The 21,137-nt window shown below is 37.8% G+C and overlaps 1 protein-coding gene across 2 annotated transcripts in view; it reads right to left on the bottom strand.

The window, feature by feature from the left end:
• Nucleotides 1-21,137, bottom strand: part of GKAP1 (G kinase anchoring protein 1) — a 91,299-nt gene that overhangs the window by 37,183 nt on the left and 32,979 nt on the right. For both annotated transcript variants that reach the window (XM_075550717.1, XM_075550716.1), the window contains exons 5-6: nucleotides 14,670-14,747; nucleotides 2,725-2,848 (exon numbers count right to left, since the gene is read on the bottom strand). In XM_075550717.1, coding sequence (XP_075406832.1) covers nucleotides 2,725-2,848; nucleotides 14,670-14,747 — 202 coding nt within the window. The remainder of the gene's footprint in view (nucleotides 1-2,724; nucleotides 2,849-14,669; nucleotides 14,748-21,137) is intronic.

Here is a 21,137-nt window from a genome sequence, read left to right on the forward strand (position 1 = left end):
TTAGGGCTGGCTAGGTTTCTAGCTTCATAAATGGAGAAAACCTAAATTTGCTTGCTAAAGCCCCCCACTTGCAATATTTTTGTTATACTAGGTAATTAAGATAGAATGATTTAGTTTCTTGGTTTCCATAATTTTGAGGAGTAAAAGGCAAGGGGGAGGGCAAATATGTCTCAAATACACAGAAAATGTGCAAACTACTTTGTGAATACAACATAGTATTTTGTACCCTTCAAGTTTTAAAAATGTGCATTGTAGTGATTTAAAAATGCATAGTGTAGTGATTGTAGTGATTTAGAAATTTAATGCAAATTTATAGATTAAAAAAAGAACCAATAAATATATCTAGACAAAAAAGTCACTAATTTAGTAAGCATTTCTAGAAAGTGACTTCTAACGGCAGGATGAACATATGAAAAACATAAGGGAATTTACACGTATCTAAGGCTGAACAAAATTATGCATAGGGAGCAAGTGTTATTTAATTTGGAGATAAGGGTATCTAATGCCTTGTGTACAGCAGAAATTTCCCACTCAAAAAGGATACCATATATACTCGAGTATAAGCTGAGCCGAATATCTACCAAAACACCAAATTTTATCACAAAAACTGCATTAAAAATGTGCTGAAAAGCCCAGTTTATACTTGAGTATATACGGTAAAAATGACGCCAACATCACAAATTGTGTAGCTTCTTTTTTAACAGTTTCAAAGTGATGTCTTTCTCAAAGTAATTAATGAATTTACCTAACTCCAAATCTAAACCCACCAATCGAGCCAATTCTAATGCATAAGGAATCACATATACTTTGCCCCACATAGTTTCCAAGCCCGTAAATCTTACAAGAACAGACTGCCATACTTGTCCCCCATGCAGTGTCTGGTGGGTCTCAATTATTTATATTTTGGCTAACAGCTGAGCACTATAGCCACTGTACCTTAAGAACTTGCTTAATAAATTTATAGGGCACTTAATGTTAAAAATATGAATAACAGTTCTTATAAGGATTCTTTCCACGTTTATTTCTGCCTGGTCTTTAATGAAATATTTTTCTCATACAAAATCTGAAAATTTTATTTCCAAATGCACATACTCCTATAACTGCATAGCAACTTAATCAGAGAGACCTACTATAGGAGAAACTTTATTGATCCTCAAAGGAAAGCAATATAATCATGTATATTTATTCCTTATTTTGGAAAAAAGATCATTTCAAAAAACAATACAGCATTTAGATTTTTTATTGTGATTATTGTGTGATGATCATCTTCACAGTAAAATGCCTAATGCTTTAAAGGATAAATTTATATTAACTATGTTTTTTGTCAATGAACAAATAGTTATCCATTTGGTCAGCAGTTATTCAGATGGCATAGGTACAGTGCTATCAAGTAATTTTTCTGTGCTCACAGTAATGCCATACATCTATCTGGTCCTATTCAATCGGGATGATACTACTTATATAAGGCTACTGAGCAATTGAAATATAGCTAATGCAACTGAATAATTGAATATTTTATTTTAGTTAATTTAAATTTATATTGAAATTGTCACATGTGGCTACCACACATCTGACAATGGAGGTGTAAGGGTTTTACAATATCCTAAAAAAAATGTGTCTTTAAAAAAAAAAGAAAGAAAACATGCCTTAATAATAATAATGTGCTTTGTGGTCTGTTTTTAAAATTTGGTAAATGATTATTATGGATTGAATTATGTCCCCCCAAATATATGCTATATATCCTAACCTCTGTGACTATGGTTTATACCACCATTTCCTAAGCTCTATGCCTGTAGTTATAACAACATTTTGGAAATGGGTTATTTTTATTATGTTAATGAGGCAAGATAATTATATGGTATATTCAATTTCTTTTGATAGAAAGAGATTAGGACAAGCTTAGCATGGGGAAAGAAAGATGCCAAACCACATAAAGATTACACAGAGAGACAAAGACGGTCCTCCGGATGACGGGGAGAAACTTTACCCTAAAGCCAGCACTAAACTCAGACTTCTAGCCTTCTAAACGTTGAGAAAATAAATTTGTTTGCTAAAGTCATCCACCACTTCTGGTATTTCTATAGAGGAGCACAAGATAACTACTATAGAATTTCTGTTCGATGAAAAATATGCCTGCTGTCACATAACTGCATTCCAATTTTTAAAGACATAATTTTCAAAAAATGTGAAGAGGTTGATCAACAACAATAGATGAAATCTGAAGATACTACCCCGAGTGTGGGAACCTGGGTGGCTTAGTGGTTGCACATTAGGCTTCTAACCTATGCTATTCCATAGGGTCGCTATGAGTTGGAATCAACTCAATGGCAGTAATTTTTCTCTTTTTAACCCCTAGCCTAGTGTGGGCAAAATCCCTTCATGTGAAAGGACAATAACATCTTTCAAGATAATTGAAAATCTAAAAATGTCAGTGTTTTATTTTCAGTGAATTTTAAGAGTACAAACTCACAATACAAAAAGATCAATTCTTCACGTTTTACAGGTTTTTAATTACTGATTTAAAGCATTTAAATCCTCCAAAGGTTTTAACTTATTTACAAATAAGTTTAGAATTTTTATATTCTAAATAAAATGGCAAGAAAACATATCTACTTACTTTTTAGATCTACTTACTAATTGGAAAGATTACTTTTAACTTAATTATATAGCAAATAGAGATTTAGAAAAAACAGCTCTTCTAGCATAATACAGTACATATATTACCTTCAGACTGAAAATCTTTTAGTGATACTGTGAGAGGTTTGTCTTTTCCCTGATGATTCTTTCTTTTATCTTTTTTATTCATGACCCTTGTTTGAGTTGAAACATATTCAGAATTTTCATACTCCTAAAGGAAATTACCAAAGAATAAGGCAGCTTAGTTTACATTAGTAACATCAACCCATCAATAGGCAGTGTGTATCTTAAACTTCTGTTAAGGATAAAAAGCAAATTTTAAAGCATCAAACTTGAAAAAATTAAAAGGATATCTATTTATATACTCAATCTCTTGTACCTTAAACATTGTAAAAAAAAATGTATACCTTTGCCTGTAACACCCTCCTAGTGGTCACATTTTTCTTGTGCTTTTCAAAACCACATTTAAGACAATGATCCACAATCAATTTCCTCTATAAATTCATTTCTCATCCTACTTAAATCTGGCTTGAGTCATTCTGTTACAAAGATCAACCTCTTCCTAATTGCGAAACTCAGTAGATATTTTAAAATATCACTTGATTTTCTCATCCATGCTGACTATATATATGCCTACCTTAGATTTAGCTTCTCTAATCTTCTTTAAAATGTAGCTGTTCAGGGGGGACAACACTGGAGACAAGTGTGGGAATTGCGCCTGATCTGCTCCCACCACATGGAGGCAAAGCACTGAGGGTGCGCAACAGAACAGCAAGGGGAACAGAGCAATGAAGTCCCCAGGGAATACCAAAAATAGACTTTGGGGCCCCATCAGATTAGACCAGAGAGCACTCCTAGAGGCCAACAAACAACCACAAGCTTTTCTTTTTTGGTTGTTGTTTTGTTTTTGTCATTGAATTTTTGTTGTTTTGTTTTGTTGCTTGGGTTTTTTTCTGTCTTGTTTTTGTGCATGTTATTATCTCTGCAGATCTGTCTAAATAAGATAGGCTCGATGAACAATCTGGAGGAGAAAACAATGGGACCGTCAGTTCTGGGGGACATGGGAGAGGGAGAAGTGGAGGAAAAGTGCTGTTAACAAACCCAGGGACTTAGGAACAACAAGTGATCCAAATCACTGGTGAGGAGGGTGTAGGAGGCCTGGCAGGGCATGATCAAGGGTAATGCAACCAAGAGGAATTGCTGAAACCTAGGTGGGGACTGAGCATGATAGTGGGACATGAGGAAAGTCAAGGGAAATCGAGGAAAGAGCTGGGAGGCAAAGGGCATTTACGGAGGTCTAGAAAAAGACATGTATACTTGCAAATATAAATATGAGGATGGGAAATAGATTTATGTGCATATATTTATAGGTGTAGTATTTAGGTAGATGGACAATGGGCCTCCACTCAAGTACTCCCTCAATGCAAGAATACTTTGTTCTAGGTGCCGAAAGGATCAGTTCACAGGCATCAGAGAACGAAAAATCTTATCACTGTGTGCTCACCTCCCAGATATGATCACTGAAGACAAATGGGTGCATAAGCAAATGTAGCGAAGAAAGCTGATGGAGCCGGCTATCAAAAGATATAGCCTGGGGTCTTAAAGGCTTGAAGGTAAACAAGCAGCCATCTAGCTCAGAAGCAACAAAGCCCACATGGAAGCACACCAGCCTGTGTGATTATGAGGTGCAGAAGCGATCAGTTATCAGGCATCAAAGAACAAAAAAAAAATCCTATCATTGTGTGCTCATCTCCCTGATAAGATCACTACAGATGAATGGGTGCATAAGCAAATGTGGCGAAGAAAGCTGAGGGTGCCCAGCTATCAAAAGATATAGCATCTGGGGTCTTAAAGGCTTGAAGGTAAACAAGTGGCCATCTAGCTTGGAAGCAACAAAGTCCATGTGGAAGAAACACACCAGCCTGTGTGATCACATGGTGTCAAAGGGGTCAGGTATCAAGCATCAAAGAACAAAACAATCTTATCATTGTCAATGAGGGGAGTGCGGGGTTGGGACCCAAAGCCCATCTGTAGGCAACTGGACATCCCCTTATGGAAGGTTTGTGGGGAGGAGCCAAGCCAGTCAGGGTGCAGTGTAGTAATGATGAAACACACAAATTTCCTTTAGTTCTTTTTAATGCTTCCTCCCCACACACTATCATGATCCCAATTCTACCTTACATAATCTGGCTGGACCAGAGGATGTACACTGGTACAGATAGGAACTGGAAACAGAGAATCCAGGGCGGATGATTCCTTCAGGACCAGTGGTGAGAGTGGCAATACCGGGAGGGTGGGGTGGAAAGGGGGAATGGACTACAGGGATCTACATATAACCTCCTCCATGGGGGACAGACAACAAGAAAGTAGGTGAAGGGAGACGTCGGACAGTGCAAGATATGACAAAATAATAATTTATAAATTATCAAGGGTTCATGAGGGAGAGGGGAGCAGGGAGGAAATGAGGAGCTAATGCCAAGGGCTTAAGTGGAGAGCAAAAGTTTTGAGAATGATGAGGGAAATGAATGTGTAAATGTGCTTTATACAATTGAGGTATGTATGGATTGTGATGAGTTTGTATTAGCCCCCAATAATTTTTTTAAATGTAGCTGCTAACAATTATCCATGTTCTAATCTATTTTTCTTGTGATTTATTATCCTCATTATTTTTTTCACATGCCAAGTTTAATCTGTATACTGATGATTTCTGTATATACAGACAATTCACCTGGGGTTTTCTATGAGCAGCTCTGCCACCCCCACTTAATTTTATAGTAATTACCTTATTTCTGGTTTTAGTTTTAAACATCATTTCAGGGCAATAGTCCCTAAGATTCATCCATTCTCCATGACTCCACAAAAGTCTGGAGCACATGGGAATTTGAAATGCTCTTCCAGTTTTCACCCTTCTAATTAGATTACTTCTATAATATCTTCTATAGTAAAGGGCTTCAAAAAGCTCAGGGAAAAATTCTATTATCTTTTAACTTCTATTTTTCCCACAGATTATTCTGAAACTCCTTTGTATTCTCTTTTCTTTGAACCTCTACAATTTCACTATCTTCTTTTGCTAGGACAGTGCCACAGTCTTTTAATTTTAGCTTTTCAATTCATCTTCAACATGTCTACAGCACAAGTTTCTAAAATAAAAATCCAAAACTAACCTGAAAGCTAAAAATACTGACAAGATGAATAAAACTTGTATCTCTTTGGTCTGGTACGAGGTTCTTTACAGTCTATCCTTCTGATCATTGACACCCTAAACTACACTTGGTTTTCTGTGTGTCTAGCACATTTTGGCTATTGAAAACATATTTGGTGAGTGATAGAACATAATGGAAAATGCCATTCCAAACGTTAATAATCAATTACAAAATTCTTTAGATTGAAATATAATTATTTTATTGGAATATTGACTTAAAATGAATGAATATATAAAATTAGCTATAATATACAAGGAATCTTCAATTTGCTGAGCCTTTATTGCCTGGAAACACTAGAACTTTGTTGTGTTAGACCTATAAATGTGTCAGGAGAACTGACTAGGAACATATCGATTTTCTTCTTTTTAAATCATTGGGGGCCTGTACAACTCTTAACACAATACATACACACACCCATTGTGTCAAGCACATTTATACATGTTTCCATCATCATTCTCAAAACATTTTCTTTCTACTTGAGCCCTTGGTGTCGGCTTCTCATTTTTTCCACTCCCTGCCCCCCTCCCTTCCCTCATGAACCCTTGATAAATTATAAATTATTACTATTTTTTCATGTCTTACACTAACTGATGTTTCTCTTTACCCATTTTTCTGTTGTCCACCCCCCAGAGAGGGAGTTATATACAGAACATTGTGATCGGGTTCCCTTTCTTCCAGCACCTTCCCCTTCCCGGCATGCTACTCTCAATATTGGTCCTGAGTGGTTTATCTGTCCTGAGTTCCCTGTGTTTTCAGGAGCATATCGTTTTAAAATAATATTTTTTCAGTGAGAGTTTAAGCAGAAAATTAGGTCACCCTGTCCCATTTTCTACACCAATCTTTCAGTCACTTTGGTTACCTTTTTTCACAATGGGTCAATACTCTCCATTCCATTTCCAGTTCTTCTGGGTTTTCTTTTTTAGAAATTTAATATTTGATGTTGAGAATATATTCAGCAAGAACATATACCGATTCAAGTATCTAGCAGGGGTCCTCAAACTACGGACCGACCGTGGGCCACATGCAGCCCGAGGACATTTATCCAGCCCCGCCAGGTGTTTTTGCCCCGTTTTGTTTTTTACTTCAAAAATATGATACGTGCAGTGTCCACAGGAATTTGTTCATAGTTTTTTTTTAAAACTAAAGTCTGGCCCTCCAATAATCTGAGCAATACTGTTTAAAAAGTTTGAGGACCCTACTGTATATTGTTTATTCTTCAAGTAGTTCCACAATTTCCTCTTTTTGTGAGTTTTTCCTCCTCCACTGACATCAACCACTGCCTTCTAAGGTTCTTTATCTAATCTTTTTAGTTGCTTTGTCAATGTAATTCCATAGACATAAATTTCAAAAGGGCATAATGCTCAAAGCAGATATTCTCTAAGCTAAACTATTACTTGGTTTAAGAAGACTTCGGAGGATATTTCTGGCTGTAGGTTTAAATATCATTTCAGGGCAATAATCCTGAAGGTTCATCCAGTCTCCAAGGCTCCACAAAACTCTGGAGTACATAGGAATTTGAAATGCTCTTCTAGACTTTCCCTTATGATTAGGTTACTTCTATTACTATTTAACCAAAATACTTGGTAATGGGAGCCAGCTGTTCATGGAGAAAATGAGTCACATATTCCATTTTTTCCTCCCATTCCAACTCTCCTCCCTCTGTTGAGGTCATATTTAATCAACCTCATCTACTCCTCCTTTATAGATAATAGCTTAATTCTTTAAGTTTTATTACCTAGATACATTTAACATGTCATTATTGTATTGTAATATAATTTGCTAAATTTTATCTATTTGACAAAGAGCTTTTCAATGTAACTGAAAGTCCACTTACAGTCTGATACGTCCCTACTTTTATAATGGCTTGTTTGTACCTAAGTGGGAAAGTAACATTATTTATCATTCAGTTCAACAGAAATAGGAATGTGGGCATGAAAAAAATATTTATAAATTATCAAGGGTTCATGAGGGAGGGGATGGGCGTGGGATGGGCTGATACCAAGGGCTCAAGTAGAAAGAAAATGTTTTAAAATGATGGCAACATATGTACAAATGTTCTTGATACATGGATATATGGACTATTATAAAAACTTTTTAAGAACCCCCAATAAAACGACTGAAAAAAATCAGTAATGTGGGAAATGGTATATTCCTCATTTCTCAACTACCTATCATGTGACATTTTACTTTTACAAAATAGTAAAAAAAAATCTACTATCTGACTGTTCTGTTCAGAACAGTGTGCATCCTGTAGTAATGAGCAGCAAGGTAGAAGGCAAGAATAATGCTGGTTATGAAGGATTAAAGTTAAGTATCAGATTGGTTGGACAAGATTCTTAGTGGTTTGGCAGTTAAAATGATGTAGTTTGGCAGTTACATAGCATTTTTTTATCTGATGCGGTCATTTCACATTTAAAAAAATAATTTTATTGGGGCAAGTACAACTCATCACAATCCATACATCCATCGTGTCAAGCATATCTGTGCATCTGTTGTCATCATTTTCAAAACATTTTCTTTCTACTTGAGCCCTTGGTGTCAACTCCTCATTTTTCCCCTCCCTCCCCCACCCACCCTTCCTCCCAAACCCTTGATAATTTATAATTATTATTTTTCCATGTCTTACACTGTCTGGTATCTCCCTTCACCCACTTTTCTGCTGTCCATCCCCCAGGGAGGAGTTACATGTAGATCATTGTGATTGGTTCCCCCTTTCTACCCCACCTTCCCTTACCCTCCTGCTATCTCTACTCTCATTATTGGTCCTGAGGGGTTTATCTGCCCTGGATTCCAGCTCTGATCTATACCAGTGTATATACTCTGGTCTAGCAGAATTTGTAAGGTAGAATTGGGATCATGATAGTGTGTGTGTGTGTGTGTGGGGGGAGCATTAAAGAACTAGAGGAAAGTTTTATGTTTCATCATTGTTAAACTGCATCCTGATCAGCTCATCTCCTCCCAGTGATCCTTCTGTAAAGGGAAGTCCAGTTGCCTACAGATGAGCTTTGGATCTCCACTCCGCACTCCCCCTTCATTCACAAGGATATGATTTTTTGTTTGGGGTCTTTGATGCCCGATACTTGATCCTATCGACACATCGTGATCACACAGGTTAGTGTGCTCCTTCCATGTAGAATTCACATTTTCATATAACATGAATTGTCATGTATCAATCTAGTAGTAAAATCACCTACTGTGAATTTTATTTATTCTCTTCTTTTCATCTTGAAGAACCTTATGAGCACTCAAGTATGACCAGTAGCCATAAATGATCAATCACTGATAACCAAAAGCAAGAATACATTTTATGGACAAAATATTGCATTAAGAGTAAAGGGATACATTTTAAACTGATATGAAGATAATGAATGCGCAATCCATGTAAACATAGAAACTGGAAATGAATGCTACGTTTTACTTAAGATATTCCTATAACCACAAGCTATAGAAATACATTTCAACACACAGTCCAACATTAAGACAGTGGCAAATACTTAGCTTTCACTGGGGAAAAATATCAGAAATGGCCTGATTTACTTAATTGTAGTATATAACCAGAAGGTTTTTTAGTGAATGTCCCTAGCAATATATTTACTTAAATTTCAAATCTAATTAGCTCCTATTTTCATTTAAAATTAGTTAAAATAATTCATCTGTTGTTAATTTCATTCCCACTCACATTTGTAATGGGGGTGAGAATTTCTTAATAAAACCGTCCTCATATTATTGTAAGAAGATATGGGTGGAGTTTAGCCTGCCAATCAGGTTGCGGCTTGATGGCCTCCTCCTTTGGACGTGTGACTGAGATAAATGGCTCTCTGGAGGCCAGTTCCCCCACCCCCTGCCTTCACCTTCCTGCTGATGAGCCAAGATGTGACCTGCACCAGCCCTATGATACAGCCACCGCCAATGGATTCATACAACTCTGCACCCACTGGTCTGCGTTCTGCACAGTTGCAAGTGGCTCCATGAATCTGAAAAGGGACTTATGGCCTAGTATAAGACTTATGGACTTGAGTTTGGACTTAGCTGGGATGTTTTATTGATGCATGATTACCTGTTGATATAAAGCTCTTTCTTATACATATGAGTATCTCTGGATTTGTTCTGAGAGAGAGAGAAATTGCATCCTCGCCTACTAAGCCCCAAGGACAACACTCCTGCTTGGAGTAGCCAAGGCACAGAGAAGAACATAGGGCCAGCCCTACCATGAGATACAACATCCCCTCACTGACCCACAGCATTGCAGGGAACAGCAATGGACAGTGTGGGAATTGTGCCTGGTGGTCTGACCCCACCCCCCACCCCCACCCCCGCACACACACATATCACGCTGGGATAAAACACTAAAGGAGTAAAATAGAACAGCAAGAGAGCAAAGCAATGGCATTCCCGAGGAATCCCTAAAACAGACTTCAGACTTGGTGAGCAGGGCTTAGCACCTCATCAGACTCGATCGGAAAACATATTCAAGGGTCGCAGATAGAATTGGAACTATTTATTTATTTATTTATCTATATAAGATAGGCAAGTAAACAATCCTGAGGAGAAAACAATAGTACTGACAGTTGGTGGGGGGGGGGCAGGAAAGAGGGGGAGGGAGGGGAAAGGGAGTGGGAAGTCAGAAACCCAGGGACAAGGGAACAACAAGAGATATAAGATCAGGTATCAGACATCAAAGACCCAGAATGAAAAATCATGTCAATGTGAATGGAGGGTGGGGGGGAGTGCGGTGTGGAGGCCCAAAGTCAATCTGTAGGCAATCGGACATCCCCTTATAGAAGGGTCACCGGGAAAAGACGGGCCAGTCACGTCTTCATAGCATTGATGAAACATACAACTTTCCTCTGGTTCTTTAATGCTTCCTCACTCCCACTATCATGACCCTAATTCTACCTTACAAATCTGGCTAGACCATAGCATGTACACTGGCACAGAAAACAGCTGGAAACACAGGGAATACAGGAAAAACAAACTCCTTGGGAACAACATTGAAAATAGCCGTACCAGAAGGGAAAGGGGAAGGTGGAGGAGAAAAGGGGAACCGATCACAATGACGTACCTATAACTCCCTCCAAGAGGGATGGACAACAGATAAGGGGGTAAAGGGAGACATCGAACAGCTCAGACATGGAAAAATAAATATAATTTATAAATTATCAAAGGTTCATGAGGAAGGGAGGAGGAAGGAGGGGAAAATGAGGACCTGATATCAAGGGATCAAGTAGAAAAAAAAAGGTTTTGAAAATGATAATGGCAACAAATGTACAAATGTGCTTGACACAATGGATGGATGTATGGATTGTGTTAAGAGTTGTAGGAGACCTCAATAAAATGATTTTAAAAAAGAATAACAAACAAACAAACAAATTGATGGTGAGGAGGGTGTAGAATGCCTGGTGGGGTTTGATCATGGGAAATGTAGCTAAGAAGAATTATTGAGAGCTGAATGAAGGCCGAACATAATTGCTTCTCAGCCTTTTGGCTAAGATCAAGTGAAAGTCGAACATGATAGAGGGATAGGAGGAAAGTAAAAGGAAATAGAGGAAAGAACTAGAAGGTTAAAGACATTTATAGAGGTATATATGCATGTACATATGTAAACATATTAATACATAACAATAGGGATATATACCTATGTACATATATTTATACATTAAGTATTAAGGGGGTGGGCCTCTACTCAAATACTCCCTTCAATGCAAGAACACTTTGTATTAATAATTTGGCATTCTGTGACACTCACCTATGACATGATCGCTTAAGAGAAAATGGGTGCATACGCAAATGTGGTGAAGAAAGCTGATGGTGCCTAGCTATTAAAAGACATAGTTTGGGGTCTTAAAAGCTTGAAGTTAAACAAAGGAACATCTAGCAGGGAAGCAACACATGACAGAAGCACAGCAGCCTATGTGATCACATGTTGACAGGATCAGGTATCAGGAGACCCAAAACAATCATATTGATGTGAATGAATGGAATAGGAGTGGAGACCCAAAGCCCATCTGTAGACAATTGGACATCCCCTCACAGAAGGGTCCCACAGAGTGACGAGTAAGCCAGGGTACAGCATAGCACTGACAAAACACACACTATTCCTCCAGCTGTTTTAATAATTTTATTAGGGGCTCATACAACTTTTATCACAATCCATACATACATCAATTGTGTAAAGCACGTGTGTACATTCATTGCCCTCACATTCTCAAAACATCTGCTCTCCACTTAAGCCCCTGGCATCAGCTCATTTTCCCCCTCCCTCATGAACCTTTGATAATTTATAAATTATTATTTTGTCATATCTTGCACTGTCCGACGTCTCCCTTCACCCACTTTTCTGTTGTCCGTCCCCCAGGGAGATTATATGTAGATCCTTATAATTGGTTCCCCCTTTCCACCACATCCTCCCTCTACCCTCTCCATATTACCACTCTCACCATTGGTCCTGAAGGGATCATCCGCTCTGGATTTCCTGTGTTTCTAGTTCCTATCTGTACCAGTGTACATCCTCTGGTCTAGCCAGATATTTAAGGTAGAATTGGGATGATAGTGTGTGTGTGTAGGGGGGGGGGCTGCTACACTGCACCCTGACTGGCTCGTCTGTTCCAATTGCCTACAGATGGGCTTTAGGTCTCCTCCACTCCACACTCCCCCTCACTCACAATGATAGGGTTTTTTGTTCTGATTATGTCTGATACCTGATCCATTCGACACCTTGTGATTGCACAGGCTGGTGTGCTTCTTCCATGTGGGCTTTGTTGCTTCTGAGCTAGATAGCCACTTGTTTACTTTCAAGCCTCTTTAAGACCCCAGATGCTATATCTTTTAATAGCCTGGCACCATAAGCTTTCTTCACCACATTTGCTTATGCACCCATTTGTCTTCAGCGATTATATCAGGGAGGTGAGCACGCAATGATATTATTTTTTGTTCTTTGATGCCTGGTAACTGATCCCTTCGGCACCTCGTGATCACGCAGGCTGATGTGCTTCTTCTGTGTGTGCTTTGTTGCTTCTCAGCTAGATTGCCGCTTGTTTACTTTCAAGCCTTTAAGACCCCAGATGCTATATCTTTTGATAGCTGGGCACTATCGGCTTTCTTCACCACATTTGCTTATGCACCCACTTTGTCTTAAGTGATTGCATCAGGATGATGATCATGGAATGCCAGTTTAATTGAATGAAGTATTCTTGCATTGAGGGTGTACTTGGGTGGAGGCCCAATGTCCATTTGCTACTTTAATACTAAATCTACACATATATGCACATAGATCTATTTCCACGTCCTCATATATAAATATATTACATATGTACATGCCTTTATTAGGCCTCTATAAATGCCCTTTACCTTCTAGCTCTTTCTTCTATTTCCTTTTACTTTTCTCTTGTCACACTATCATGTTCAGCCTTCATTAGGATTTTAGTAATTCCTCTCAGTTATAGTACCCTTGGTCATGCCCTACCAGGCCTCCTACACCCTCCTCACCACCAATTTGGATCGCTTGTTGTTTCCTTGTCCCTGGGTTTGTTAACAACACTTCTTTCCTCCCTCGTCTCCCTCTCCCATGTCTCCCTGGAATTGCGGGTCCCATTGTTTTCTCATCCTATTGTTCATCCAGCCTATCTTATTTAGGCAGACCTTCAGAGATAATAACATGCACAAAAACAAGACAGCAAAACCAAGCCACAAAATAAAACAAAACAACAACAAGCCAATAACAAAAAAAAAAAAAAACAACCAACAACAATAATGAAAATCTTGTAGTTAATTCAAGGACTGTTTGTTGGCCTTTAGGAATGTTTACTGGTTGAGTCTGTTGGGGCGCCAAAGTCTATTTTTGGTACTCAGTGGATACTTTGTTGCTCTGTTCGTTGCTCTGCATGCCCTTAGTGTTTTGCCTTGGTGTGGTGGGATCAGATGGTGGGGGGGGGGGGGATTCCCAGTGTCAATGAGGGATTTCATGTCTCATAGTGGGGATGGCCATGTGGTCTTCTCTGTGGATTGGCCGCTCTCAATGGGAATGTCATCCTCAAGGCTTGGTGGGCCAGGAAGTGGTCACTCTCTCTTCTTCCTCTTTCATTTGCTCACGTGTACTCTAATCAGACGTGTCCCTCTCCTGGAGCTGCAGATTCAGTGCTGTCCTCTGAAATAAATTCTTCTGGGGGGAGGGGCAGCTGTCTACATAGTTGGGATTCAGGCTGGCCCTCCTCCTTTTAAGGCTTCCTTCCCTGAAAACTATCATGACACCGGTTTTACCTTTCAAACCAGGCTAGACTGTAGCATGTACACTGGTACAGCGAAGAGATCTCAACACATGGAATCCAGGACAGACCCAAACCCCTGGAACAGTAATGGGAGTAGTGATATCATGAGAGCAGGATGTAGTTGGGGGGAGAAGGGGTAGAAAGGGGAACTGATCACAAGGATCGACATATAACCCCACCCACAGAGGGAGACGAACAACAGATATGTGGGTGAAGGGAAACAGCAGATGGTGTAAGATATAAGAACAATAATAATTTATAATTTATCAAGGGTTCACGAGGGTGGAAGAGGAGCTGATGCCAAGCGCTCATGTAGAAAGAAAATATTTTTAAAATGATGATGGCAACATATATAAAATGCGCTTGATACAATGATATATTATTTGGATTATTATAAGAGAAGAGCCCCCAATAAAATGATTAAAATCAAAGTATTGTTATTTTGTTAAAATTATTCAATTTTAGGAGACACTACAACTTTTACCTAACATTCAGGAAAGGGGGTCTTATAACCTTTGAACTGTTTTAACTTCAGAAATATTCAAATTAATAAATATGTAAATACCTTTTTGTGCTCCTCATATTCTAATTTACTTAGCAACAATGCCTTCTCAAGATCTGCTTCAAACATTTCAGATGTCAGCTAAAAAAAAAAAAAAGAAAAATTCACAACAGGTAATATTAATTATATCCCCTCTTAACAAAATAACAATAATAAACATAGAAAAACAAAACAACTTGTACATTAAAAAAAATTAGGTTCTCCAATGTTATTATTTATCATAAACTAAGGAATCTTATAGAAGATACCAAAGCAAAAACTTCCAATTTGAAGATTTCAATTACTTTTTGGATTATTTGTTGTATATGTTATCAGCTTATTTTTTATTTTAAAAAAATCTTACATTTAAATAAAAAAATACTAGATGTCAGTGACATCTCCTAGTTATAGAACAGTACCCAGTTTTGGAACAGTCATCATTAAAACCAAAAACAACAACTAATAATTAAGAATATATACTGTCCTTGAGACTTAAGAACCACAGTCTCAGGGGCTATCTAAAACAACAGGTACAACACAGTAATAAAAAACAATGTTCACACTAACAAGACAATGTGCACAGTGTCTGGGTTCTTAAAAGCTTATGAGTAGCCATCTAAGATACAATATATAGGCCTCTCCCAATCTAGAACATAGGAGAGCGAAGAAAACTAAAGGCTTAAGGAAGCAATTAGTACAAAGAATTAATACCCTACAAGGACCACTGCCTCTTTTCACCTTAGACCAGAAGAACTAGATAGCATCTGGATAACACTACCAACTTTTCTGACCAGAAACTCAATAGAAGGTCCCAGTCAGAAAGCGGGGGGAAAAATGGAGACCATAAGTCAAATTCACATAAAAGTCCAGTCTGAGGAACTGGAGGAACCTGAGATTACTCCCCTAAGTCACTCTTCCAATGTAGAACTGAAATCACACCCATAGGTTCCCTTTTCAATCAAATAATATGACAAGGCAACAGAAAGTTCTTCTGGAAGGCATAGCATACTTGGGGCTGGGTAGGGGTGGGGGTCTCGATGAAGGGCAATATAGTTGAGAGGAATTACCAAAACCCATATGAAGGCCAAACATGACAGTGGGATGGGAGGAAAGTAAAAGAAAATAGAGAAAAGAACTGGGAGGCATAGGACATTTATAGAGATCTAAATACAGACAGTATATATGTGAATACATTTACATATAATGACAGAGAATAGAGTTATATACATATTTTTATTTATAAAGAATTATGGTAGCAGATGGACACTAGGCTTTCACTCAAGTACTCCCTCAATGCAAGAAAGCGTTATTCTACTAACCCGCACTGTGATGTTCACCTTCCCTGACACGATCCCTGAAGACAAAATGGGTACATAAGCAAATGTGAAGAAAGCTGATGGTGCCAGGCTATCAAAAGATAAAAGTGTCTGGAGTCTTAAAGGCTTGAAGATAAACAAGTGGCCACCTAGCTGAGAAGTAACAAAGCCCACATGGAAGAAGCACACCAGCCTGTGTGATCATGAAGTATAGATGGGATCAGGTTATCAGGCATCAAAGACCCCCCAAAAAAGGATATCATTAGGGGGAGATATCAATAGTATGAGGGGGAGAGCAGAGTGTAAACTTCAAAGCCCACCAGTACTCAATTGGACACCCCCCTAGTCAGAACAAGAACAAGGAAGAGAAGAGCCAGCCAAGGTGCAGTATAGCACTGATGAAACACAACCTTCCTCTAGTTCTTTAATGCTTTCCCCCGGCACACACTAACATAACCCCAATTCTACAGTACAAATCCAGCTAGACCAGAGAATATACACTGGTTCAGATAAGAGATTGAAGCACAGGGAATCAAGAAAAGATAAACTCTTCAGGACCAATAAGGAGAGCAGAGATACTAGAAGGATAAGAGGGGGGGGGGGAGTAAGGGGGAACCGATCACAACCATTGATGTATGGCCTCCATCCCAGGTGGACAGACAGCAAAAAAGTGGGTGAAATGAGATGCAGTGAAGAAAAAAATGAGGGAGGTACTGTCAGCTATCCAAACAGATGAGTTTGAAGTGTTTCCAAGAATGGAATCTCGGTTTTGACAAATGTATTATATGGTTGTTTTGGGGAAAAAAATCTAAGTACATAGCTTGGGGGTGGGATTCTGGGTTTATTTTGGGCACCCACTAGTATATTATTGGATTTCTTGGCTGTTGCTTTCACGAGTACTGAATGTGGATCCAAGTAAAATGACATCCATAAGAACTTCAATCTTTTCCGCATTTATCGTATTATCTATTGGTCCAGTGGTGAGGATATATTTTTTAATTTAGTTACAATTCACACTGAACGTTGCAGTCCTTGACCTTCATTAGCAAGTGCTTAAAGTCCTTCTGACTTTCGGCAAGAAAAATTGTCATCTGCATATTCTATGTTGTTAATAAGCCTTTCTCTAATCCTGATGCTTTCTTCCTTCATCTAGTTGAGCTTCTCATTATTTCCTCAGCATACAGATTGAGTAAGTATGGTGAAAGGACACAACCCTAACACCTTTCCTGATTTTAACCCACACAGTATTCCATTATTCTGTTTGACCGGCTGCCTCTTGATCCAGGTACAGGTTCCACATAAGCACAATAAAGTGTTCCGGAATTCCCATTAGTCTCAATGTTATCTTTAGTTTTTTACTATATACACAGTCAAATATCTTTGCAATAGTCAATAGAATACAAGTGAACATCATTCTGGCATTCTCTACTTCCAGCCAAGATCCAGTAGACATCAACAATGATATCCCTCATGTCATGTCCTCATCTAAATCCAACTTGAATTTCTGGCAGCCACTTGTTGATGTACTACTACAACTGTGGCAGAAATGTCTTCAGCAAAATTGAACTTACATGATATTAATAATACCTACTGAATCACCTTTCTTTGGAATGGGCACAAATATGGACCTTACCTTTTCCTGTCAATTTGTCAGGTAACTGTTTTCAAAATTTTTGACATAAGCGAACAAGTTTCCATTGCTTTATCAGCTGTTGAAACATTTTAATTGATTTTCTGTCAATTCCTGGATCCATGTTTTTGGTTAATGCTTTCAGTGCAGTTTGGACTTTGACTTCTTCCTTCAGTACCATCATTTCTTCTTTATATGCTACCTTTTGAATTGGTTGAATTCTGTATATTCCTATTATCTTCTTTTGATGCTTCCAGCATTGTTCAATTCTTTGCCCATAAAATATTTCAATACTGCAATTTGAGGGTTGAATTTTTTGTTCAGTTCTTCCAGACTGGGTACGATGTAGCAATGATGAAAAATACAGCTTTCCTCTAGTTTCTAAATGCTTCTTCCCCCCTCCCCCATCATCATGATCCCAATCCTATCTTGCAAATCTGGCTAGACCAGAGGATATACAATGGTACAGATAGGAACTAGAAACACAAGGAATCCAGGGAGGATAATCCCCTCTGGACCAGTGGTGTGAGTGGCGATACTGGGAGGGTAAAGGGATGGTGGGTTGGAAATGGGGAACCTATTTCAAAGATCTACATGTGACCTCCTCCTTGGGGGACAGACAACAGAAAAGTGGGTGAAGGGAGATGTCAGACAGGGCAAGATATGACAAAATAATAATGTATAAATTATCAAGGGTTCATGAGGGAGGGGGGAGCAGGGAGGGAGGGGAAATATGAGGAGCTGATGCCAGGGGCCTAAACGTAAAGCAAATGTTTTGAGAATGATGAGGGAAATGAATGTAAAAATGTGCTTTACACAATTGAAGTACGTATGGATTGTGGTAAGAGTTGTATGAGCCCCTAATAAAATGATTTTTAAAGTATCAAAAGAAAAAATTCAGGTGACACATACTCAAATTTGGATTTTAGCACTACAGCCTTGTTTTAATTTTCTTCAACTTTAGTCTGAACTCACAGATAAGCAACTGATCGTCTGTTTCACAGACAGCCTCTGGTCTCATTTTGGCTGCTGGTACTGAACTTCTCTATCATCTTTTCCCAGTAGTCAATCTGATTTATGTATATTCCATCTGGAGAAGTCTACTTGTTGAACTGCCATTTATGTTACTGAAAAAAAGTATGTGCAATGAAGAAATTGTTGGTTTTGCATGCAAATTCTATCATGTAATCTCCAGCTTTATTTCTATTGCCAAGGCCCTATTTTCCAACTTATGTTCCTTCCTGTTTTCAACTTTTGAAACCCAATTGCCAATAATTATCAATGCATCATCAAAATTGTGTTTGATCAATTTCAGATCGAAGCTGGTAGAATTCTTCAGTTCCATCATCACTAGCTTTAGTGGTTGGTGCACATATTTGAAGAATAGTTGCATTCGCTGTACTTTCTTGTGCACATGCAGATATTATCCTACCATGGACACCACAGTACTTCAAGATAAATCCTTGAACATACTTTTTACAATGAATGTGACACACCATTCCTCTTGAATCTGTCATTCCCAACACAGTAAATGATACAAACATGTGATTCAAAATGGCCAATACTAGTCCATTTCAGCTCACTGGATAACAATCTTTATGAATTGCATTTCATCTTTGATGACTTCCAATTTTACTAACATTATACTTCATACATCCATCACTGATTATTAATGGTATTTTACATAGATGTTTCTTCTCATTTCGAGTCTTGCTCCATCAGCATACAAAGGTATGAAAACCTTACATCACCAGCCTTCCATCTTTGTGGTCAACTCCACTTTGAGAAGGCAGCTCTCCCTTAGTCCTAGTCTGAGGGTCTACAAACCCAAGGGCTCACCTTCCAGCACTCATTCTGACAATATCCAGCTGCTACTCACAGCGTCTAATTCCTCAAAAGTGTATAGCTTATTTCTTCTTCATAGTTCGTTTCTAAATCTAGAACCTTTTGTTCACCTTGAATGACCCTGCTAGTATTTCAAAGACTGGTGACATAGCTTCCATTATCAAGCAACATGTAAGAATACAACAAACTGACAGACAAGTGATGGAGAAAAAATTAAACTCTTAAACATGAACCATAATTTCCTTAGTATAATCAACAGGTCCACCAATTTTAAATATGGTAACCAAATGTCCTAGTATATTCAGATGTTACAACATAATTACTTATACTACTACAATGTTTTACCCACAAAATGATAAACTATATGGCTATCCTATTTTTACATAATACTAAAAAATATTTTTGAGACATGAGAACCAACTGATACTTGGTTCTACTTTCTCACCACACAATTTCATATTATATATCTTACATCACCCTCCAATCAAATTACTCTCTAAGAATTACATTTCCTATAAAAACTGCTACAGTACTTGAATAGAACTTTGGGTTTTCTATCATTGAAGAAGTTAAGGTGCTTGTATCTGAATACAAAAGAGTTACATGACAGGAATAAGCATTTTTAAATTGTGTACATGGTTGTGAAATATACATGAAAATATTAAGACATTTGTTTTTGTCTGTCCATAATATTTCATTTATTTTTAAAAGAACTACCCTTTATTTCAACGTTTTAAGATATTTCAATTTCCTAAGATTTTGGCAGGATTGCCATTCATAAAACACTTTATACCACCCACCACTACACATGCACCCAAGTTATCAAGCAAATGAATTACATTTTGCTCTCCCAGTGTTCTGAATTATGTCCCTCCACATTGTTTTATAAATCCTAACTCCTGATAGAGAGAAACAGACTGATTTTCTCTAAGTCATCTACTTGTGGCATTTCTGCTATAAAATCATTAGATAACTAAGATGCTCAGGGGTTAAAAATTTTAAACAAAGTAAGTAGGATTCAATCACCTGATGATAGCTCTCTAAAAATGACCAGCTTATTGGTTCTTGCTTTCTGTACCTTAGAAATCTATAGTCCCCATTTTCCCCAAGGCATAGTTGTATAGTGCTTATTTCAAAGCTGTGAATCCTCCCAGTACCCTTCCAACAAATTAATTTTGCCTAAACTAATAAAGGTAAGATCTGTTGCTTAACTAAACAAAAATAAATTCTAAAAACGGATAATCTTCTTCAAGGTGATACCTCAAAAACTAGAAAATGTTAATACTGGACAGCATAAACTAAAACTTCCATTCCTAATCAGTTACTCTTCTAAACATACCCCATCTAATTCTATACTGGCAAAATAAAGAGGGTAAAACAGAGTAGGTTTATCACATAAAATGTTTTAACTCAGAAATATGAAAACTAGAATTAAAGTTAACTATTGTGACCAAAAAGCATACATAACACTACCAAATCTGATTAAGCCCAGAGTCAATTGTACAAACAAAATTGAAAAGTTAATCCAACCTGAATTAGTAATTAGGAGGAAAAATAATAAACCTTTCAGTTAATTTACTACAAAATAAATATTCAACCAAGCAATATAAAGCGACAGTCAAAAAAGTAGACTGACGTTAGTGTACTCAAGTTCAAGTAGTCAATTTCTTTACCTAATTCAAAACAAACTGAATGTTAAAT

This window comes from Tenrec ecaudatus, chromosome 5, assembly GCF_050624435.1.
Source record: "Tenrec ecaudatus isolate mTenEca1 chromosome 5, mTenEca1.hap1, whole genome shotgun sequence".
NCBI classification, from domain to species: domain Eukaryota; kingdom Metazoa; phylum Chordata; class Mammalia; order Afrosoricida; family Tenrecidae; genus Tenrec; species Tenrec ecaudatus.